The sequence below is a fragment of the Xiphias gladius genome, chromosome 19 (assembly GCF_016859285.1).
Source record: "Xiphias gladius isolate SHS-SW01 ecotype Sanya breed wild chromosome 19, ASM1685928v1, whole genome shotgun sequence".
In the NCBI taxonomy this organism is placed as follows: domain Eukaryota; kingdom Metazoa; phylum Chordata; class Actinopteri; order Istiophoriformes; family Xiphiidae; genus Xiphias; species Xiphias gladius.
Genome location: NC_053418.1, coordinates 14,968,922 through 14,994,118, shown reverse-complemented (window position 1 = coordinate 14,994,118; position 25,197 = coordinate 14,968,922). Strand labels below are relative to the sequence as shown.

Here is a 25,197-nt window from a genome sequence, read left to right as displayed (position 1 = left end):
TGTGGTCGGTATTACATTTCTATTTCCTCATTATGACTTGCAATACCAATTAACATTCAAGAAAATTTGAGTCACAGACATTTGAAAGGAGTAGCTGTTTATTACAGAGCATAAGGAAACTACCCAGTCTACACATGAAGCACATAACAGTATGAGCAACTTGTTCCTCTGGAAGTTGAACGCATGGTGGTAGAAAGGGAGAAAAGCAAATGGGGAGTAGAGGAAATAGAAAAGGCACTCAACTTACTGTAGCCAACGGGATGCCCTCTGAGTATTAAAAGGGAACAAAACCAAAATTTGAAACTCTATCCAACACATGAGGTGGCTATGTAAACAAGGCTGGTTTCTCTGTACTACACCAACCAAATGTTGCCATCCTACTAATGAGAATAGGTAAGAGCTAAAGAATTGTACCGGACATTTTAAATGGAATTTAAAACTAACCCACCTAAAAAAAAAAAAAAAATAAAAATATATAATAATAAATTTAAAATAGTCAATAACAGAAGCCAGTGACACTTTTTGTTGTTGAGGCGGACCAAAGTTTTTCTGTAGAACACTCTGGGGCCTCAATCCAAACACTGAAAAATGATCAAGTCAAAAAGGAATTCAATATTCAATGTGTTTAAAGCTGCCTTCTGAAACCTCAGCTTCTCTGTATCCACGCTGAGTTTCAGAGAACAAATAAATAGTGTTGAGATTCGATTCCAAGCCAATAAGAAGCTGTGGCAAAGAGCACACCCCTTTAAGGATAAAGATGGTAATCAGGTTTCTCTGTAGCTACACCTGCCATCAATATACTTAAAGAGTAAAAGGGCCTTTAGTCACTTCAAACCATAAAAAGCAATTGAAACTACATTTAAAAAAGGACTCATTTAAAATTGAATTTCAATGCATAATCAATCCAATTTTTCCATCACCATCAAGTATAACCAATACCTCTGCAGACCAGAGCAGTGACATAGCAGCCTCTGACTTTTCTGTATTACGTCAGAAAACAGCAAAGGTCTGTAGGGGCATCTGAGGTTTTATGCTCTTTTGAGAGCTTGAATAATTACGATTTGGCTCACCCCTTAGCCTGCAATGCATAGCAGTTTTAGTGAAAATAGCAACAACCCTTGAATTTAACTTGTGCCATTCTAGCATCCTCCACAAAGACGAGGGAATAAAGCTGACAAAAAAGATGAACACTAGGCCAGGGATTATTGTAACACTTTGACAAAGGAGGAATGTTTAGAAAGAAGCTAAACCTGTTTAGGAAGGTGCCAGATCACAGCACCCTCAACTATCACATTATGCTTCTAAATGGGACTTGAAAACTTTGATGCACAGACTTCTTATATAAGTAGCACCAGTAAATTAAGAGGGGTATCGCATATAGCCTAATAAGCTACCGCCATGACACTGAAGAGAAGACTGACAATACTGCAGTGTGGAATGCCGGAAGGAGAGCAACTGAACGCAGCTATTCAGGGTCTATCACAACGAGAAGCAGGGGAACCTCAAGGTATGGGAGAACATCAAGTACTATGGTGCATGAGTTCATGGAACCCATCCAATTCTTAAACATCAAGTTTCTGAGGCGTACCTCCTAGTAACCCATCATGATACTGCAACCAGAAGAAAACAGTAACAAGACAAAGGAGGGAGGTGGAGTGAGGAAGGGAGTCATGTGTTAAATGATACCATTATTAGAAAGATAAGGGCATTTCACCCCCTGGAACCTTGGAGGCTTCTCTGTAGTATACACCAACAAGCCTGGGGGGAAAAGCTTAACAGGTTTAGTATTTGAGTTTTTTGGGCACCTCCCATGGGAAGGAGTCTCGGCCAAAGTGGCCATAGGCTGCAGTCCTCTGATACAAGGGCTTCTTCAGATCCAGCTCCCTGGAATACATAATCAACATATTTAGCAGCAGTCACACCCAGCAACCTCAGATGCACGCATTCATCCTCACGCTCACATTAGGTGGTGGGGAGTGTCTAGAGCCACCCCCCCCAAAAAAAAAAAAATGAATAAATAAAAATAAATAAATAAAAAATAAAAGTTTGCTAGACCAGCTGGTAAAGTTGGGAACACGCGACGCTTAAGACACTTACCCTGCCAACCAAACTGGACATTGCAGCTTGCAGGTGGAAACCACACACATCCAATTTACAGAAAGAAAAAAAAAAAAAAAAAACGCTCATAACTGAGCTAAAAGGCTTCACTGTCAGACATCATGCATATGTGCCCCAGTAAATGAGACTTTTGCCCCCACTAATGCCCATGTGTGTAACCTACCATGCCATGATATGGAAAACTCACAACTTTCAAGTACTTTTTTTGGGGGGGTGCTCTTTCATTGAGTAGCAGGTGGCCCCAGAGTCTGTACATTACCTGACAATGACTCCAGGACGGAGATCAAAGTTCTTCTTCACAATGTCAAGCAGTTCCCTCTCACTCTTGTGGGATGTCCCGTAGTGGAAGATTGAAATGGAGAGGGGATGGGCAACTCCAATGGCATAGGAAACCTAATACAGCACACACGTATTATATCAAGCATAAGAAAAAAGAAAAGGAAAAAAAACATAGAAAATGTTCGGTGGGAACTTCTTGCAGCCCCTCTCTCTAAAATGAAGAGAGGTGGCTTATGAAACTACCACTTACCTGGACCAACACCCTCCTGCAGAGCTCAGCCTTCACCAGAGACTTGGCCACCCAGCGTGCAGCGTAAGCAGCAGAGCGGTCCACCTTTGTGTAATCCTTCCCAGAGAAGGCTCCCCCACCATGGGCTCCCCAGCCTCCATAGGTGTCGACAATGATTTTACGCCCAGTGAGGCCAGCGTCACCCTGCAATGGAGGAAGAGGAGTTACATAAGTAACCGACAAGCCAAATAGTTTCTGAAAGCCACGCCCTCAGACATTTACCTGTGGGCCTCCGATGACAAATCGTCCACTGGGCTGCAGGTGGTAGATGGTGTCATCATCCAAATAGATGCAGGGAACAACGGCCTTGATGACTTTCTCCTTCAGAGCATCTCTCATCTCCTCCAGGCAAATATCCTCATCGTGCTGAACAGAGATGACAATTGTGTGCACACGCACTGGGAGCATGGCGCCACGGTCTTGGCGGTACTGGACAGTAACCTGCAAGCAGAGTGAAAACATAAAAATGAATTTGGTATAAAATCTCATTAACAAAAGGGATGTACAGAAGGCAATAACAGCATGACCGCTCTACCTGTGTCTTTGAGTCTGGCCGGAGCCATGGGAGGATGCCATTGCGTCGCAGTTCAGCCATCTTGGCGTTCAGTTTATGGGCAAGGACAATTGTGAGAGGCATACACTCCTCGGTCTCATCTGTGGCATATCCAAACATCAAGCCCTGCAGAACAAGAAAAATTTACTCAGTGCTTAATAAGCACGAGCCTCATTGGCGGACAATAAAGAACAGCAATCTCTTCAGAACACACACGTGGCCAACCAAAATATTGATGGCCACTACCGACCTGGTCCCCTGCTCCAATGTCCTCCTCATTGCGGTCGATGTGAACACCCTGAGCAATGTCAGGAGACTGCTGCTCCAAGGCCACCAGAACATTGCAGGTCTTATAATCAAAGCCTGTGCAGGAGACAGATGGCAGATCAAGACACCATTCATATCATTATTAAACAACAACAATAAATAATAATACAACAAAACAAAAACTCAAATCATAAAACATTCACAAACCAGAAATACAACAACATGCCATACCTTTGGAGGAGTCATCATATCCAATTTGGCGGATGGTGTCACGGACAACTTTCTGGTAGTCCACAGTGGCGTGTGATGTCACCTCACCTGCCAACAGGATCATCCCGGTCTTGGCAACAGTCTCTGCAAGAGGAAAGAAGGGTGCAAGAAAATAACTATAGCAAAATACTTTACCTTTGTCAGTCAAAACATCTAACTTGAGCAAACAAACAGGGAGGTGAGAAACCAATTTTTTTTTTTTTTTTGTTCTTACCACACGCAACTTTGGCATCAGGATCCTGCTTGAGGTGGGCGTCTAGAACCGCATCACTGATCTGATCACAGATTTTGTCTGAAAAACGAGAAATAATGAAAAAAAAAAAAAAATCTGTTTAACTTAACACCGGCACCAGTAACAGACTGCAGCAAACCCCGATCACCTGGTCCGTATGTAAACTGTGAAACGTTAGCGCCACCCACCCGGCTCGTGCTCGGTGGGAGTGGCTCTACCCTTGTAGTCGCCATTTCAGCAAGAGCACATGTTACCGGGAAGAAGGGAACGCGCGGAACTAACCGGGAACGGCTGGCAAACGTGATAAGCTTCTAAACACTTAGCTAATTACATTTTAGGATGATATAATAAAACAAACATACAACTAACGTACCGTGTTGTTCAGTCAAACAGATAAACGTTACCAGTCATTGTTCCTCAGGTGCCTCGGGAAAAGCCGCGGCCGATTCGGCACGTTCAGGAAAACGTTAACCAATTACCAAATAATGATATTATTACGAGAAGAGCATTCAAGTAACGCTTACAGTAAATGTGTGATGTTTACTGTCGGTCGACCGGACACGCGTTAGCATCACCGAGAGCTAGCTAACGATTCCAAGTAGCGCGTGCTCAGCTATACTCAAGTAGCTAGAAAAGGCCGTAACGTTCAAATATGAGTGATGTCTCTGTTACACTTTCTCATTACAGTTTAATTATACAGCACGAAGGGCAAACAACATGGTAATGACAAGAGTTGTACATTTTGCTCATTTCATCTACACAAACTGATGTAAGGCCGGCGTGTCGGGTCTCACCGGGGTGTCCTTCTCCGACCGACTCTGAAGTGAACAAGAAGCAGTCCTCGTCAATGAGGGAGTTATGAAAACCGTTCATCTGTCCGTTCATCATCGTTAATGGCGGCTGCTGGTGCGAAATTTAAACAATGTTACGACGCTGATATCAAGCGGAATCCGCAATTTTTAATACTAGCAGTGCCTCGGCGTTTTCCCTGCTCTCCCAAACGACAAGCCGAGCCTCTCTGAGTGTTGATCGTCCAGCCTAAGCATCACTGCGCAGAGCGCCACTATTTATCCTATGAAGTCAGAGTCTCTGACGTCACGAGGAGGTGGATCGTACCATCGCGTCTATCGAAGTGGGTTGTACTATACTGCCATTGTTGCAGAACTCACTTGACAGCCTGGTTTCCTAATCTTGCACCTTTTACCTTAGGAATTACCTCAACACAAAGACAGAGCTTGTCAGTGTCAGGACTGAAGTTGCGATGAACGGTGAAAAGAAAAACTTTATCGATCGCTGCAGGGAAATTGCTTTGGTACAGTTGCACAACAAGCAGTTAAAGAGAAAGTAAAAAAAAAAAAAAAAATGTACTATCAAATAGTTATAATAATACATACACAGTAAGTGAATAGAAAAAATATACAAATGCAAATGTACAAAAAGTAATGTGCGAAGTAGGTTTTGTTGCAATTTCACATCTGATGCCCAGGCTATAAACCTACCAGTCTTAAGTCATAAAGTTGTTACAGTTGACTAAAAATCCGCTAATTTCTAATCATAACCTTCTCCCCAGTCTACCTCTATGTCATCAAACATCCACACATCTTTCTTGTATTTTTTCATTCCATAGTCTTCATACCTCCATTGCTTTTTACGCTGTCATATGTCAAAAAAATAGTTGTGTGTGATGTGGGGTTTTTTTTTTAATCACAAGCCTAAGAGTACCAGACCACATATAAGTGTTTCCCGGGAGCCATCATTAGAGTTCGGTATAAACCAACACCGGTATAATCAATCTGATAAGTTGTATTCATTTTAGCTATCACAAGAACATCAGAACATGTGCTTCCCTGGTGAAACAACCAGATAAACCTGGAAATACATTTGCAACACTGTGAAATCTGGACAGTCGAGAGAAGAGCAGAGGCTGGGGATATTATATCTCTGGGGACATTATATGTAACTTGATTATACTTTACTCAAAAAGCTCCAATCTCCGTTTTATGCTTCAGGCCCTCTTGTGTAATATGATCAAAAGCTTTGATTGGGAACATGTACCTTTGTAGGCTGCAGATGGGTTTAATTAATGTCTCTACGAGGGCTGGTTTTCCACTGGTTTTAGCTCCACGTCAGGACCATTTTATTTATTTTCGGAGACCAAAAGTCTGAAACTAAGAAGAGTCATTCTGAGAGTATCTCTAGTTCAGGTTTGGAACACTTTGAATGTAAGGGGCACACAGACACAGTGGTGTTTCAATCAAGACTCAGTGTTACATCATGAAGCACAGAGCCATGATGTTCAATCTGACCTACACTGAAGAGATATAACACGTTCACCTTGCTCTAACGGATGTCAATAGTCAGTCACTGTGAAAGTTAGATAACTAACAGCTGCTCTTGGGTAATTTTTATTATATTCATGTGAGATAAAACATAAAGGTAGCATTAATATGCTCCAGTATGGATTGCTGAGGGGTTATTCCACATCACACACCCACACACACAGACAGTGGCTCAGATCACCAGTGGTCATACATGAAAGGTCAAAAATCAAAGGTTGCCTTCAGCACACACTCATAGTGTTATTAATCCCCTGGTGGTTGAATCCAAAGAGAAGTCAAAATCTGACCTTTCAATTTTGCAATTTTGATTAAAAGAAAAAGCTAAAAATAAACAGGACTCTGCACACTAGAGACTCATTTGTATTGTCAGCCTGCATCTTTTTAGTCAATTAATTTGCCAGTTTTTATTGTTACTTGGGCTTATGGTGTTTAGTGTCAGTAAGCAAGCAACTCAATCCCTGACCAGTGTTGCATCAGAATGGTACAGTCAGCATGAATTTGCACAATAGACATTTTCTTTTCAGAGGCCAAAAGCATGATGCAAGATGCAATTGCTGTTGCTGTCTGCAGGATGTGTGTTTGTCACCCACATTTATTCAGAGTCTAAAAATAGCAAGCAGCCTACAATGTAAACAATACTGAAACTACAATGAGCTGATTGATAATCCCAAGACAAATGACAGACTGGAGGGGCACTCTAATTCTGTTAATCATTCAATGAAGTCAAATTAAAGATAATGTATAGTACTGTTGTTACTTATGACCTTTACAGTGACTGGCTGGGGGAAATATACCCGAACTTACTCTTGCAAAGGTTTTAACAGCTCCGAAGGCACTCTCTCAGGAATTACATTTTTATTTAAGGCCATCACCCTTATTTCATTTGCAAACCCATATTACATACTCTGTCACTGCGTCTGTTCCTTCTATCTATCTCTCATTCATTCTCTCTCCCTCACACACACACACACACACACACACACACACACACACACACACACACACACACACACACACACACACACTTTAACTCTTCATAGGTTATGTCTTTCATTCAAGATGACCGCTATTAGGCTGACCAGTAACACAAGAAAAATAATATTATACTGTAAATACACATGTTTCAAACAATAACAATATAGATGTAGAGACTCAAGAAACAGACAGACCACAATTTGAATGGGGGTATATTATTTCTTTGGACAGTGTTGCACTAGTTTTGGGGTTGAAGAACGAATCAAGCAACCCTTAAGAAAACTTCTCACCTCACTGATCAGATGATTTCACAGAGATAAACCATCGTCATATGCCAACAATCAATTTCTTACAGGCTTGCTCTTTTTTTTGTCAATTTCATTCACAATTATGCAAACACCTGTAGACCGAACAATCTATACCTCAGACAATGAAAGCAACATTTTATCTGAATTTACTAAAATGGAAACTTGAGAAACCAGACTCTCTCTTCATACTTCCAAATACAAAAAGAAAATAATTATTAATATTTTGTAATATCCTTTTTACATTTCCACTGAAATAATGCTCCCTCACTGGCCAGCAGAATTCAGGCTCATTTAACAGTTAAATAAGAAAATAAATTCATAATTTAAGTTAAATAAATTTTGTGGCAAAGATTGTCTCCTATTTTATGTTTTCTACCATACTTCATATTTGTCCTTTACATACATATTCCTCTATTTTAGCCACATAATTACAAAACAATAACATTCTGTAGATAGAGCTATTTTTTCATAAACATTTCACAATAGATAGTCACTGATTAGGACTGCAGTACTGATCATACTTATCTAAATTACCTAAAGTAGGACAAGGTTCATACAATCTTAATCTTTTTTTTAAACATGTTACTCTAAACAGAGATCCAGTACATTTTCCATTTCAAAATTGAGAAAATACATGAATGCACTATGTAATGATTCAAACATTTTCAGGTTTATGCAAGCATAACTATCCTGCATTTTCTTCACCTAACATTTACATTGAAGTTAATTTTTTATATTGTCCTTACCACGTTTTTCTAACAATTTTCACAGCCAAGATTATAACAAAGAGAATTCAAAAACAGCACTTTACGGCACAAAAGTCACAGTACCGGAATGTACAGTATGTCCAGCAGCAAACCATGCAAACACAGTCACACCCCATTCACTGCCACAGCTAGCTACACTCACACACACCTACAGCATTCAAAACACACACACACACACGTCCATAAAAACACATACACACAAAAACTGATTACAGACATACACACTGAGGGTACAGCTACAACAGTTTACACTGCCCTACGCTAACAGCGCAAAAGTACAAAGTGTCTAAGATGGTGCATCAGAGGTCACACGGTAACAATGCAACACAACTATTGTAACTATTGTCAATGTCAGCTAATCACCAGGATCCATGAGAGAGGATCTGAACAAGAGAGAACAACAACAAAAAAAGTGAACTGAAAAGTCAAAATCATACAAAAAGTATTAGTATTAGATAGGACCATTTCATGTATTCGAAATATCACAATAGTGAACATGTCAGGTTTGTATCATACTACTTACAGTATAACACAAAGCCCTGTAGTTTGTGCTCATATTTGTTAAAAATATCCAGAGTGAAAAACCAAGTCTTGCTTTCTTCCATGTTGAAAACATGCAAAAAATTAAAAAAAAAAAAAAATCAAAATTTTAATGCCTAGGAAAAGTGGAATGGAAACAAATATGTGATTTTTGTGTTGTAGGTCAATTAGTTTTAAAAGTTACTTAGCCTCTTTGCCTCTGTGAAAAGTAAGCGTTAGAAAAGGCCCATTAACTCACATAAAGGTATATGTGTCAAAGTAATATGCATTGGGTCAGATATTGCTGTAGTGACCACTGAAGTTTTTCCCAGCAGAGTTAGTGGCCAACGATTAATCAACCGGTTCTGGCAAGACAGCTATGCTGTGTCAGCTGACAGCGAGCCTTCCACACCCATCACATCCCACTGCACTGATTTGGCGGTCTATTTAAGGGCCTTTACGCTCACATTCACTCTCCAAACTGACGTGTGCTGTGCTGCTGCCGTGGCTGGTGGCCGTGCCCCCTGAACCCCAGTCTTCACCAATGCTGGCTCTGCTCTGTTTTTATACACCCCAGAGTGACTTCAATCCCATTGGTCGATCAATTTGAAATGTTCCCTGCATGTTATATATAACGCTGAATTTCTAAAGCAGGGAATATATAAAAGAGCAGAACCATACCACCAAGTCAAACTGCATGGCTATGTCCATTTGCAGATTTACAGAAACTAATAATGTGAGTGATTGTTGACAGAGCTGGTGATGCTTTCATAAGATGTTTTGGAATTAAAAGCATTTTTTTTCACTATCTCTCTATGTTCCTTTTGGTCTAGGCGGATTGGTTTCATAAAAAAATTCATGTTCTACAACTAAAGCAAACTTGGTGATTTGTGAGCAATGCCTTTTCTTGCGATTGTATGCAGTCTGCTGACATGACTGCTAGGTAAGAGCAGAATTTCAAACCATTGTTGGAATATAGGGAAGATGGTTTCTAAAAAGTATCAAGTAACCACTCTTTTACTCTACATGAGAATAAATCCTTGAGTATTTCCTAATGCAAGGTGTCAGCTCCCTGTACTGTCCACACCTGAGAACGGACAAAGATAGGAGTAACACAGGACAGAGTGAAAGGTTTACAAATAACGAAATATACAATGTGCACAGCTTAATAAAACAACTCAAGGCAAAGTGAGCCTTCTGGACAAGCCAGATGGCTTTACCTGAAAAGGATGGCATCAGAAACTGCACAGTTTCATTTCAGAAAACATACAGTGTAGTAGATGTATCAAATAAAATACACAACAGTTGGCTATGTGACCTGTGACAACAGCACGACTTGGTAGTGGATCACACTCCTGAATCCTCTGAGGTTTTGTCTATCTCCCCAGGAGCAGATGCCAGGCTGCTGCTGCCCTCTGCTGGGCGTCCTGTGGACTTGCTTTCAACTGTGGTCCTGGATTGAGCACCATCAGTGATGTTGAGCCCTTTCACTTTGGCCTGTGCAGGACTGCCAGAGCGGCTGTGGCCGTGGCCGTGGCTGCCGCTGCGATGCCTGCGATGCTTGCCCTTGTGTGGACTGGGACTGCGGGACCTCGTCTTCATGAGGACAACAGTGCTGTCATCTTCTGAGCTGAGGTCAGAGCTGTCTGAAGAACTGGTGTCAAGGCCTGAAGTAGGAAGCTGGATCTGAGCATAGATGAAAAGAGGATAGAAGTGGGAAGGAGTGAATAGAATATGGAGAAAGAGCAGCAAAATGTCAGTAGCCAGAATGAAAAAAGTGTAAAGCTTCAGATGGGAACATCAGTAGTGATAGCATACACCAGATGTAATGTCACCCTCTAAGAGACAATGCATTTGATTGTTTTAACCTCAAGAAAGCAGTGCCAGAGTTATGATTACCTGAAATGGCTCTGTTACACCCACTATGGTGCTCATGTTGTTGCTATAGTAACCCAAGATAAAGTCCCCTGAGCCTTTGGGCAATTCCTCCTCAGTAAAGGTTACCTGGAAAACAGTTAGTCAGACATTTATAAAATGTGAAACAAAATGATCTCTGACGAGAATTCAGCCAGAATCCAGATTACCTGATATTCTTGTCGATGAAAATCAGCTTCCTCTTGCTTGGCCCACACATATCCCACATAGTCCTTGTGGTGTTTGAAACCCACCTATGGGGGGGGGGGGCAGCAAAATCACCAACTGTAACTACTTGATTAAAATTTGTAATGCACAGAAATAGTTGTTATGTTACACCTCATGGTTTGTTGACACGGATTTTTCAGAGGTTACCTTGTACAGTCCGATCCAGTCCCAGGAGCTGCGTGAGTAGTTGGGCGCAATTTTGAATTTTGCTGTGGCATCAGCAGTGCTATTCCACTCATCCTCCACTATGAGTGTGACCAGGGGAATATCCACCTTGTATGGGAACTACAAAGAACATTTACCATAAACATTTACAGAGAGCAAAAATACGGCAAGGTTTCCAAAATGACCTTAATGGATAATGAGGGCTTGGTATTGAACCTCTTTTTGAGTACCGACCAAAATGTGTCCACAGCATCGATTACCAAAACCTTTAATGAATTCTCAAAAGTTGGCACCAAATGCGTATTCTTAGTTCTATGTACTTATTCTTTAGATATGTCCCGATCTAAGTCACAATTTTGCTAAGTTTAGATAGTCTTTTATATAGGCAAAATTCTTGTATAGCTGTTTGAGTTTAGACATTACTTAGTTATCGTTTTGGTACTGGTACAAAAACTAGTATTATATTATCGCCACTATAGAAACACTTCAAAGATGCAAGCCCTAATAATAATTGATAGGTCAAAGTCATCTTTACATTTTAACCTGCTGTGTCTCACCTGCAGAGTAAAGATGGAGGAGACTGGTTTGTGGTCACTGACGGTGTATTCCATGTGACTTCGGTAGCAGTGCTGCATCACTTTGGTCCCGCTGGTCAACCCTGAAATGGAGCCACGCTTCCCTGCGCTGAGAGCGGCGCCGGCAGGTGCGGTGGCTCTCAGGCGCCACAGAATCCGATCGGTCCAGGCCGGTTTACGCTTCTTCCCACTGGGATTTGACGGAAAGATAGAGATGGAGCAAGAGAAAGAAATTCCCTAAATACCAATTAATTTAAATACAAAACAGAGAGGAAAAAAGAGAGGCACTTTCATGCATCGAGTGAGGACCTTTCAGAGAAGAGAGTAAAGTTTACTGAGCTAGGCACTGAGATATTGGGTCAGTGGCTTAGAATTCATAATAGCACCCCTGGCAACACCAACCTTGTGTCATATGTATTTGTTCCAACATCAAACTTGTATGTAGGAGGGAATTTCAGCGGTCCCTCTTGGAATCCCTCCAACACTGTCTCGCTGTCTTTGGCCATGTTCAGCTGGAAGAGTGACAATTAATAGACATCAGTCACTGAGGATCTCTTTTTGGAAATTACTAAAAGTTCTTGCAAGAAGGTTTCTCTTTTGCCCTCTAGCGCATGCACCTACACAGTGCATGGTCCCCCAGATGAAAGATGATTTTATCATGTACTTCCTGACTTTTTACGCTAGTGAAATGACAAGTCTTCACAAGCATTCTGACCTAAAGTTGAGATTTTGGAGTGAGCAGCTTTTTGGAAAACAAGTCTGGATGACATTTCAGTGCATAGACTCTATTATTGCTCTCTAAAAAAAAATTTAATTTTCAATCAAAAATGAAAACCACATGCAGAGGAGTTCAATTTGTTTTCACAGTCTTCTATATTTATATATATTAGACAACCATTATCTTTACCTGATCCTTTTCCCACAGCATAGAAAACTTGTTGTTATCAATGGCTGATTTTACCACTTGCATATCCAGGTCATCAATGCGGAAATTGAGATCCCCAAACCAGAACACCACACTGTACAAAAAGGAGTAATTTCGTGAATTCAGTACATAGTACATAAGTACATAAGTACTTTTGCTGCAATGCTGTTTGTGACAGCATTTCCCTGAGAAACCATGAAGTCTGGGGTTTTTTGTCCAAGTTACATCCGAGTGGAAAGGTTCCATCAGATTTTTTTTGCTGCTTATACGATAGATACATTAAACTATATGTGTGTCACTGTGTGTGTGCGCATGTGTTTACGAATGCAGACTTACTCGTGGTCAAGAACCCCGGTGGCAGCCTGACCCTCAAACTGCTGCTGCTGCAGGATGCTCTCAAAGTCCTCCATGCGCTGCTCTGAGTTTTCCATGTGAGCCGGCAGGTGGCAGTTGAGGAAGCAGATGGTGTGACCGAACACAGACATGCGGGCACTCACTCCACCTTTATTCCCCTGGACAAGGACAAGCGGAAGTTAAATATTATGAAAGAGAGGAAGGCACACAAGAGGAAAAATTTAATGAATGAATGAAAGAATGAATGAATAAAATATAGTCAATGATGGAAAAGTGCCTGAAGAAAGTGATTAGTATGTCAGTTTTCACTGTATTGATTGATGCAAGCCTTTCTGCCACAGAGAGACAGGAAGTTTACTCATTGAGGACCAGTGAAAATCATCATCAATATTTAATGCTAACGGTGAAGAGCACAGTGGGGGGACAGGATGAGTCTGTGGATTTCTTCCCACTCTTCTCCAAACTGCTCTGACAAACTAAAACATAAAAGATGCTTCACTGTAAAATATGCAGAATCTGTGTATCCTACATAGAACCACAGAACCTTTCAGAAATCTATTGGAGCCTGCACGGATTAAGAAAATCCAAACAGACCCCCACTGTGATCTTATTTCCGTCCTAGAGCATGCCATTGTCTTTAAGTAACATGTTGCAAGAAACCTCTTTTTGATCTGTTTCAAAGAGTAGAGGTGTTTATAAAAATAACTTCTACAGATCCTATGTATATTCCAAAGCTTGTTTGTTGTAGTTTTGTCTAATTTTCATACCAGTTAAAACACATGAAAAATGACTGAATACAAGAATCTACCCAGTCTGTAGTTTGCCTTTGGCTCGTTTTTGTTATGCTTGACCTTCCAAGCATTAATAACCGCTGGCTTCGAGATACCAACATCCATCTCTTTCTCATGAAAGCAGATGGAACAGCATTTGAATAACAAGACTTTTAATATGGTTGGTGTGCAGTCGTTCTTTCAAGTATATGCTAGGTCAGTTGCACTAGATTACCAACATGCAAGACAACTTGCACTGTTTAGAAACCAAGCATTAGAAGTGTGTAGAAACTGTAGTGGAAAATGAGTGTCTCTCAGATCTCTATCAGGGTGTCAGTGACAGTGATGCAACCGTAAACCTAGTCACGCCTACAGTGATGTACAGCTAAGCTTCCAAGTGCGAAGCTTCCATAACACAGTGCTGATCACAGATTGGTGTCAGTAGCCGTCTCACCCAGTAACCCCCCAGGCCAGTGCGGGTGGTCTCAGTCTGGACTCCGCGGAGGAAGGGCAGATGGAAGTACTTGGCAAAGACCAACAGTAACAATCCTTGCATCCGCTGGGAGGTCACCTGAGGGACAGACAGGTGAGGAGAAACGGACGAGAGGACAAAGACAGGCAGATAATAAAGACCAAGATAGGACAACATGAATAGGTACACAGTGAGAGTTATGAGGAGGCCTTTTACATAATTCTGAAAAGAGAACAGCTCTTCTGTTTAGCTTGCACTAAAATTTCAATAAACAAATTCTTTGAGTGGAATGCTGCTTTGCTGTGTGTCCATTTCTGCTGCTCTGCTTCACTTTCTCTTCCCTTCCTTTGCACTCTTCGTCTTTCTAACCCCTAACATTTTCATTTTGCCCTGTGGCCCAGTTCTCCCACTACTTTACATGAAGCACAGCACATTAAGAGGCCGTAGCTTGTGGTCTGCCCTCGCAGCCGAAACAAACCACTTTGTAGAGGTAACGTGACACACACACTCTGACCTTTCCTTTCTCCAAGTCCTCCACCATCATCTCAAGCACTTGCTTCTTTTTACACTGCACGATAATATGCAGATTTTGAATTTCATGTGCAACTGGTATGAAAAAAACAGTGTAGATATTTTTGTACTGAACAAGAGGGGCGGGAATATGATGTGCAGTTGTGAAGTGGAAAAAGAAAATGTATTTTCATGCTATGTCAAGCCCCTCACCAGATATTTATGTTCATCCCTCCCCTCCCTTTCTCCAGTGGTCCACACATTCCAACCCCCAACCACAGGCCAAAGAAGCACTGTCACACCCTGCCTGAAATGCCCAGAGGACAGTAATGGATGCACATATCTCCACGTGACATAAGACCCTCTCGCTTGTATACTAACTGGGTATTTGAACGACTTTGTTGCGTAACTGATTCTACTGAAGCGTAAAGTGGACCTGCCTGCGTGCACTGTGGTTGAAAAGCATTTCTTATCAACATCAGTGAATACTGGAAGAGCTCCAGAAGGCTGCCGAGCTACATTTAGGCTTAGAACAGAAAAGACATATAAGCTCAAGACAAGTGTGTGTGTGTGTGTGTGTGTGTGTGTGTGTGTGTGTGTGTGTGTGTGTGTGTGTGTGTGTGTGTGTGTGTGTGTGTGTGTATGCATGGAAGTTTAGTGCAAAATAACGGCTTATTAATTCCAGTCTGTAATATTGACAACCACAGAAACATCAACATCTTCTACAACTTTTCATTACGCAGTATGTATATTAGACCTAATATGCTGAATTTTTGTAGAAACTTAATTGATTTATCGACATACAGCATGTACTTAACAAGTGAGTCTTTTAAATTAAAATTCCTCAGCCTGATATGATATGATATGATATAATCTACCCTAAACATTAATCATTCATGTTAGGAAAATATTTCATTTTAAAGCCTAGCAAATATTTAAAATGCATGTTTATCTGCTTCATACTGTAATGAATCAAATGCTCAGACAACAAATTTTTGAGAAAACGTTAATCCAATAAATCACACTGCAAACAAAAAGTTATACTGCAATACATTCAGTAGAGTGTGAAATAATGCAATTAAGAGATCAGGGCCTTTTCTAATATTTGCATCTAAACTGCATTTTACTCAAACAGAAATGATGGTGACAATCAGCAACTGTTTGGTGAAAAGCCAGAAAAAAGTGTGTTGTTGGCAATTTGTTTCTTCCAATGAAGGGCTGATCCGAATAGCAGCAGTTAGATTATGAACCTGACAATGAGTCTTGGTGGGCAGAGTATCTCAGAGCAGAAAGAACAGTTTGGGTGTCTTTTTACTACATGTTTGTCCACCATGCCACGACTAGACAGATTCCTACTGACACCACCATGTACAGTCTCTCCTCCTACCTAAGAGCTTGACACAACTCCAATTAACAGATTCCCCAACCTGCTCACTGCAATCATATCTACGTGAAGTACACAAAAAGGTCACATCGAGACAATTCTAATGAGGTTTAAACTAACGTAGCAGACCATGAGATAGCTTGAGGACAGCATCAGTCTCACTGTCAGAGGCCCATCAACACTGATAGCAACGTGATCCAAAAATAAAACAGCACCCTGGGAGACATTTGTCTAGCTCTTTCAGTTCGACAGATGATTCACGTTCTCTGGCACACCACGCCAACAGAGCCAAGTGTTGTTTCAGACGACCAATAAGTTAGGTGCCCATAAGAACATAAAATATGGAAAATTCACCATACAGTTCACAGAAAATAAACATTTTTATATGGCATGCTTTTGATATACAGTGTGGGATATATACTAGGAAGTATTTGCTGCATCCCATTCCATATGTGCATTGCATGAAACCTATTGGATTTCTTAGCATACTACCTTTCCACACTGGGTATGTGTAGGCATTATGAAATAGAAAGACAAGAGACAGGGTGAGCTTGAACTTTGCATTATGAACTTGGCCGACAGCAGAAGATAGCAGATACGCTGACATTACACGCCGGTTATAAATTATCAACCCATCCGTTGCTCAGGGAACAATATGAGCCCATACAGCAGCAGGAAGCAGAGATCTCATCAGCGTTCACGTAGTGCTTATTAATCTGAGCTGTTTAGCATTTTACTATGAGAGTGTGCATATGTGTTTATAATAAAAGCCATTACTGACCAGCACATAACCAAAGGGGCTGAGTCTCTCCATGCAGACCTCGCTCCACTGGTCTGTGAAGAGGACATCTTTCAGCCTTTTGTTAATCATAGAGTTCACTTCCTGCAGCCTTGAAGAAAAAATACAGAACAAGACACAATGGTCAACAGCAGACAGACATGTGAGAGGGGCTGATGGGAGGGAGCTTTGATAATGTGTTGGTGGATTAATAAATGGGAGAGAATTGTTGCCATAGGGGGAGAGAAACATTCAAATCTGGGCCCGGCTGCTCATTAGTGACATTGTCTGCAGCGTCAATGTGGGACAAGTGAACATTAATGGACACTTCAGCTTTTATGTGGAAGCAACTGAATCACTACTGCACAACAAAACACTCACCCGATAATGTACAAGTCTGTGTTTCCATCACCCACATTCAGCCCCAGCAAGTAAGTGATGTCGTCAGGTGGCGTGGCCGAACCCACGTTCCAAGTGATGATGTGCACCCTGTTGGAAAAAGGTGTTATGTAATATAAACACTGATCTCCTACACACCTCAGTGTCATAACATACAGAATCTGAGTGAGACAGCAGAACCCTCATATTAATATATCCCAATGTTTCATATCTCCCCTGATAACAATGACATAGTCCTTTAGCTCAATTTCTTACCACAAGATGTCAGGTGTTGACTGTGTGCTTGATTTGTCTTTTTTTTTTATAAATCTATACATCGATTACACTCTGCAAAATGATTAGAATGTATTTATAAATTGTATAAATTTGTACAAAATTACTGGAGAAATATTAATATTACAGAACATTACAACATTGAGTACAAACTGATGATGTTCATTTCCAGCAGCCACTGTTGCCATTAGGCTAAGTAACACCACAAATTAGGGCAGTTACCAGTCAGTACCGATCCAAACCAGGGGTTGTATAAGGAATTGTATTCACACCTTGTACGTTGTTAATTACGTGATCATTCATCCAACTTGATTTTATATATTGGACAGCCTGGAAGCTCAGTAGTTAGCCAACTCTGGAGAAGTCCGAAGAGTAGTTTGGTAAAGCTAGGTAGGTAAATCAGAAAATCTACATCAGTAATATAAATGTGGACATGAGGATGTCCCGGGTGTACCTTGCCTCTCGTCCAGTGTGTACACTGGGACAAGCTACAGCCACCCACAATCCTGAACAGGACAAGCAGTTGAAACAATAGGTGTTACGAAATTCTCTACATCCCAACCTCCACATGTAAATGAGCAGGCAGCTCTTCCCCATTTACTGCTCAAACTGAGGTAATAGCACAGGATATATAGGACATTTAGGGGCCATCAAGTGCCCCCTGTGTCTGAAACCTCAGCCTGATTCAGCAGAGTGTGATTTTCCCAGGGAGTCTGCCATTTTCCATGTTGGCCCAGTGCCACAGTTGTTCCAGTGCACTTGAGCTTCAGCTCCCAGGCAAATTCCAAAAATGTTCTATAAAAAAGTATTGCGCTCCCCTTAGTTCACTGACTGGCAGTGTCATTGTTAAACCTTCACAACAGTCCCTTCTCACAGCACCGTAGCATGTAAAATACAGCTGTAGCTGCTACAATCAGAGAAGCATAAGCGTTATTTAGGGCTGCAAGTTTTCTTCTTCAGTAAATGACCTATTTCAGCCTTCAGGCAATTTTATTACCTGCAACTTCATTTTCTGTGCTGGGACCCTGACTTTGAAAAGGGTTCCTTAAGAACCAAATCTACATATCGTCATGACAAAATATTGCAATTTGTCTATGTTATTCATAATCTTCTTAATTTTTTATATTTTATTTAACTCTGGGGTTATATGTTGTTGAGAAGACATCATTATAATATTTTGGCCTAGAATTGTGTCGAAGGGCACTGGCTTATCAGTGGTTCAGTCTTCACTGTTTCAGCAACATAATCAGTTCCAGAAATTTTGTTAACTGTACAATGATTCACCACCTTTCTTAACCAGGATGTGGTTAGAGACACACCCATAGAAAAAAGGGAACATCCAGAGGTCAAAAAAGACACAAAGAATACATATTAACCTGCAGAAGTAAAAGTAACACATTATTTATCATTTATAAGCAGTATACAAACATTTAGTAAATAATGTATAACACACTATAATGTAGTTGTGAACAAATGTAGGGACTTTTTAAATGTATACTAAAGTACAGCATTTGTCAACAATTACAATGTCTCCTAAGAATACATATTTTATATTATTATAACTGTGTTTTACTATATTGTCATTTATTATCTGTTCCCACAGCAGCCCCCCACTTATGTGTGCCAAAAGAAGGAGTTACAGTTGTTAACAAATACATTAATAAACACTTGTACTTGTGCTGCTACATTACAGTCTTTTATAAACCATTTATTACACGTTTGTATACTAATAATAATTCTAAATAGGGGGAACTTAAAGTAAAGGGTTACCATAGTGGAAGAGATAAATGATTCCTGACACAGGAACAAATAACTGTGTTAAGTATCTATGAATGTAACATATATAAAAGATAACTACAATATATCTACATGTTTGCAATAATCATACAGCTGTGCAGTGCTGCAGTGTATATAAATAAAGCTATGTGTGCCAAGGCTAATTTTTCTCAGATGTCTGGCAATGAGACGCCCTGTGGAGACATGCTGAGACATGAATGTCACACAGATCAGGACACTTGCCTGAAGTCTTCCCCAGTCTGGGCCTGAGTGTCAGCTGTACCTGCTACAGAGAGGGCTCTCTGTGCATGAGGGTTCAGGTGAGGAGGTACAGGCCTGCTAGCAGGTGGGTGGGGGACGGAGGCAGCCCTAACCGGGTGGTGTCCTGGACCTTTAGGACCAGCCTTAACACTGGGCCCGGTGTGCTCTCCTAAGGGTTGGACTGCTGCAGGGCGGGAGGGCTTGGGACAACTCGCCACAGTGCCATCCGGAGCGCTCTCATCCTGGTTAGCCACTGGAGTGGGTTCAGCTTTGGGCTCTGTTTTAGGTTCGGAGATGTCCACAGAGCCCTCTACTCTGGAGCTTCGCTGGGGCCGTCGAGGCCTGACAGGAGCTGGAGGCTGGCCAGTAGTGGGATCTGAGGCTTCAGCCGCTGTATTTGTTAAAGCTTCTGCTGCTTGATATGGGTTGTTTTCTTGTGTCTGATTACCTTGGTCCATTTCTTAGGATTTCTGTGACAAAGAAAACAATTGTTGGAATCTTTCCACTTGTGAGATGCACAATATGTTTGCATTTTAGGAATTTAACTCATAATCATCCAAAGCATCTTACACAAGTAGCCCTGAAGATAACAGTTTTGTGTAGCATCAGAATTATATGGAGGGGTTCAAAGAAGGAACGGGACCAAAGTGCAGTCTCTGTAGCTATGCAATGATGATATAATGTGATAGGAAAAATAAATTACAAAAGGGAGCTAAGAGGGCACAGAGATGATTTTTACCACTGACACACTGGACAGCAAAAAATGAAGCCTCTTTCTCAAATGACAGGTCAATTCAGCTGATGAGTGTAGGAATGTCATGAGACCCTCTTGACCCAGCAGGAAAACTGAGTGAGTCATTCAGGCTCCCACCATCATGACTATTCAATTACCTGCCTTCTCATGGCCTTGAAAACGGATGAATACAGATGCATGTATTGAAAGGAGAAGACATTTGAAAGAACACAATACATAAAAACAACTGCTAGTATGAAGGAGGAGACAAGAAGAGACACATTCTCCCACTGTCCTAACCTCCTAGAGCTTTTGGATGGGAGATCTGGAGAGAAAAAAAAAAGGCTGGACACAGTTTATTATCTTCTCTAGTTCTGCCTAAGCTGCCTGCCAGTCCTCAAGTAACCGGGGAGATGCTCACTCACATCATGTATCAGCTCAGAGCACCTGCCACACACTAACACGAGGAACCGCTGCACAGTCCAGAACAGCAAAAGTCAACGGCACAGGACAAACAACAACACAGACAGAGGGAGCTGCAGAGGAGGAGGACAGAGATAAAGGAGGAATATAACCCAAGTGATTTTAAGTAACAATCCATTCAATTAATGTGTGTCCACTTTGCTTTTCTCTGTTGCTGACTGATAACAATTTAGCAATTAAGCTACCGAATTACTATTGATTTTTAAATTTAAAATACACGAAACATTTTACATCAGAGGCAACTGCTTCAAACAACTCATGAAAAAATCTATAAATAGCTGAGGAATTATGGTGATATCCATCCTGGCTGAAGACAAAACAAGTGCCTCTAATAGAAATTCAAACGTCCATGGAAAAACATGGCCATATTAGAAAATCTAATGAAAAAAGATATTAGGCACACTGTAGTCCAGAAATTGTTGACACCAGATGTTAAATCGCCAAAATTAAAAACAAAAATCAGCCACATAGATGGAGACATGGTCTTGTGCCTTTGAACATGTCTGAGCCTTAAAAGAGCTAATTTGGGCACAAAAGTGTGGCAGCCCGACCCATCAGTCCATCAATCAGCGGTGGCAGGAGTGTAACATGTGAAAAAAGGACCAAAAATGTCAGGGTCATATTTTTTGATAAAGTAAGAGGACACCTTATCTTGTGCACAGCCAAATCATAGTAGACATTAACCCATCAAGTTTTCTACATAGCTGAAATTTTGTCCCGTACTTGATGGACATATTTTTAGTCAGTGGGGAGATAGGATTATCTGGTTGGGGACTGAGAAGCAACAGAGCTCTCTCTCACAGTTTTTTTTTTTTACATGACCTTGAAGAGACGGAGGCCGTGACTTTCATTCAGAGAAGGGAGCTGCCTCTTTGCTCCACATGTGCCCAATAACATGCCGGTCTTTCAGACCAGTAATTACCAGGTGCATAATGCATTCCTATGGTCCATGTATGGTCCATTTAGTGTGTATGTGTGTGTGGGGGGGGGGGGGATTGGGCACACGTGGGAGTGGGTGGGTGCAAAACGAGCCGAGGGAAACAAGAGGGAGAGCAGAATGTCTCTAAATTGATCCTCTCACAGTTCCCTCTGGCATTGTCTATTTTTCCAAGCTTTAATCCCGCCTCTCTCTCTCTCTCTCTCTCTCTCTTATTGTCCCATTTCTCTAATCCTTCTTCTCTCCCTATCTTCTCCCAGACTCTGTTGTTCCATCTTGCCCACCTCCGCTGCATGGGCATTCAATCGCTCACCCCTCCAGTTTAGTTTTTCCCATCCCTACATTTTTCTGTCTACATCCAGCTGACCTAAAATCGTTTTTTCTTTCCCTTCCTCTCTTATTCCCCCTGCGCTCTGAGGTGACATGTGTGCTCCTCCAGCGACATGCTCTGTATTGTTTCCTTCATCCAACCTCCTCACAGTCACTATCGATGACGTCAACACGCCACAGTCTCAGAGGCCGCCGTCACAACAACCGGACATAGATCATAACCAGTGGTAATGTGCTGCCTCTGCGCTCAGGAACATGGGAAAAAAAGGAGAATGAGATGGAATAAGACCATGGGAAAGAGAGCACGTTTCGTCCTTGTATGAGATACTGCACAAAAATATCGGGGAATGGGGGGGTACAGGATGTAGGACTTTGCGATGGGGATATGGGCACTTTTCTACATTTTTCTGCATGCCAAAATCTAAATATTTATCTTTCTAACACAAAAAAATGTTCATTTTCTTTATATATGACTTAGCAAGAGCCAAATATTTGCCCTTCCGGAAATAGCCAGGACAGGCTACTACTTCTTATTCCACTCGCGTTCACAGAGGAGAGAGCGGAATGATTTGATAATAACAAATGTGTCATGGTGTTTACATGCACCCTCCTGAGGGGGTGAGAGCTGAGAGAGCCAGGAAGGATGTAGTGTAACCCAAACAGCAGGCTTTAGCTGGCCTTCTTGGCTCCTCAGTTGGAATTAATTGACAACACCGATAGTTTTGGATGGGTGAGTTACTCAAATGGTCAGAAGTCAAATTTCATGTCTTTCCTCTTCAGGGGATAACACACAGGAAGTCATCTATATCCTCATATTTAATTATCTTTTATCTTAAATCCTCACATCTGCATGGTTGCATTCTGCTGACACAGTTATTCCAGCCGTAATGTTGATCGCATTTTGTCCACCTCTTCCAGGTGTAATGTTGAAATTACAGCCAAGCAGAGTGTTAGTGTTCAGGGCCTCCAGGGGCATATGCCCCTGTGACAGGGATACTAATGATGACCTGGACAGAAATGACACCCGCAGCTGCCGCCACAGCTGTATATGGCTCCTCCAGGTCCTAGTGCCACTGAGTATCCCTCCCCTGTGTCCAGGGGGCCTCATCTTTCTGAGCAGGCCACAGCCAAGGCTGCAGGATGTCAAGATGATTTTGCTTACTGTCTAACACCGAGGACATGGGCTGACAACATACAGTATAATGTATGCACTGCAAAATGGGGTTTTAATTTGTAAGTTGCAATTTCACTCAATTTTGTCAATTAACAATTATAGAAATCAGCCAAATGGAAACATTTACTCATTCTTCTTTAAAGGCTCACTGTGGCGGAAAACAATCACCATGTTGTTATCAGATACAAAAGCAGTGTCGGGTTTACAAAGTGTTGACAAGTATACATTGCACAATGTAATAAATTAGGATAAAACATTTTCATTCAGTCCAACATAATCGGCCTGTGAAGACACCTGACCATGGAATCAAATTTAAATACTCATCAGGGACGATAAAAATAAACCCACTGTGCTTGGACTGGCAAGTGACACAGGTCTGATGCAAGTGTACTATAGACAGACATAAAAAAGTCATTTAGTTGCCCACATATTACTTCCTGTCCAGTTGCTGGTTTTCAAATAAGTCTTAAGAAACACGTGCCATATACCACAGACTTGCCAAAATGACAGTCGGTGCTGTTCCAATAACAAGTGAGAAAACCTGTTAGGTGAGAGATAATCAGTGCATTTGGACTAAAATTAAATGCATCGTTCTGGAATCAGACATAAAGGCTAACCATTGCTAAATCCTCTATAAGCGCATCTATTACATTACATTACACTACACTGCTGCATGAGAAAGTAGAAAATGTAACTGCAATCTAAATACTAGTGAGAAACTAATTGTATGGCACTGTAAGGGTCAAGCATATATAGTTTATGTTACACTATGTCGGTAGATGACAAATTTCTAGCATGAGTTAGGTATCTGAAACCGCTTCTGACCGCACATGAATATGCAAATGTGCCTGACAGCCGAGAGAAGGTTTTTTGACAAGATGTGTCCTTTGATATCTGAGATAGCCCTGTTATGTAGACACTAGAATACAACTTCTACATTGTGCGCTGTCAGGGTAGCAGACACTAGTATTTGGGCCATGGGAGATTTACATATTTACGTACTTTGACAGAAATGACTGATGTCTCGGCTGAGAGAGGACAGCAGCCGATACAGTAGATGGCCCTAATAACACTTCTGCATCAAGGGCAGTTTTTCTGGCTAAAAAAAAAAAAAAAAAAAAAAGAGGATGAAGGTCAGTTTAATTCAGTGTTTTGCCATCAGATATTATCTCAGACATATGGGTGCCAGAGTGTACATGCATGTGTGTGAGTATGTGTCAGAGAGGGGGGGGATATCAGAGTCAAGAGTCTGTGTGTACACATTTCTACTGTGTGACCACACGATTAGGGTTCATCAGCATGATTTCTGCCACTGATGAAGGTGAAAAAGGTGTGAGGGTTATTCTTAATCATCACGGTGCTGCGCTACAAATAAAATGGCATAACCCACAGCGATGACCACTGTATCGCTGTTTCCCCTCTCACGTAGACACGTCCACGGCATGAGGATCGGCTTTCGGGGATGTCTTTACCGCTGCTGTCAGGATGAAACAAAAGTAAACAACTATATTTCCTGTCTTGCTGATCGGTGCCGATTTAAGCTGCCACTAGCCCTGATGATTGATAGAGGCAGTCCGGATACGATATAACTGCCCCTGGTAGGTTTCAAGCGGGGACATAACGCATGCCTGTAGCTGAAAAATGTGTCACCTTTACCTGTTTGGGTTCGTCTGTGCTGAGGATCTTTAACAGCCGATGGATCTCGAGTGAACCGCTCCCGCAGATGTACAGGTCCGGTCGATCCGGAGCCTCGGTGGAAGATGCGGGTTCGCAAGAATCGCGCTCGCTCTCTCTCTCTCTCTCTCCCTCCGTGTCTGTGTGTGAAAACGTTAGCTACAAA

At 41.5% G+C, this 25,197-nt stretch overlaps 2 protein-coding genes across 2 annotated transcripts; both read right to left on the bottom strand.

Moving 5' to 3' along the window:
- Positions 1-80: 80 nt before the first annotated feature.
- mat2ab (methionine adenosyltransferase II, alpha b) lies at positions 81-5,070 on the bottom strand. Its single transcript, XM_040156276.1, has 9 exons — positions 4,803-5,070; positions 3,991-4,068; positions 3,738-3,860; positions 3,490-3,602; positions 3,222-3,365; positions 2,909-3,127; positions 2,648-2,830; positions 2,378-2,511; positions 81-1,884 (listed from the first exon to the last, which is right to left on the bottom strand). Exons 1-9 carry the CDS (start codon positions 4,894-4,896, stop codon positions 1,782-1,784), a joined length of 1,191 nt encoding a protein of 396 aa, XP_040012210.1. The 5' UTR covers positions 4,897-5,070; the 3' UTR covers positions 81-1,781.
- A 2,451-nt stretch (positions 5,071-7,521) lies between these two features.
- inpp5jb (inositol polyphosphate-5-phosphatase Jb) lies at positions 7,522-25,196 on the bottom strand. Its single transcript, XM_040155261.1, has 13 exons — positions 25,014-25,196; positions 19,683-20,170; positions 17,373-17,480; positions 16,995-17,103; positions 14,302-14,418; positions 13,060-13,235; positions 12,706-12,817; positions 12,201-12,310; positions 11,781-11,988; positions 11,206-11,343; positions 11,001-11,084; positions 10,816-10,920; positions 7,522-10,602 (listed from the first exon to the last, which is right to left on the bottom strand). Exons 2-13 carry the CDS (start codon positions 20,156-20,158, stop codon positions 10,264-10,266), a joined length of 2,082 nt encoding a protein of 693 aa, XP_040011195.1. The 5' UTR covers positions 20,159-20,170; positions 25,014-25,196; the 3' UTR covers positions 7,522-10,263.
- Between the last annotated feature and the right edge of the window lies 1 nt (position 25,197).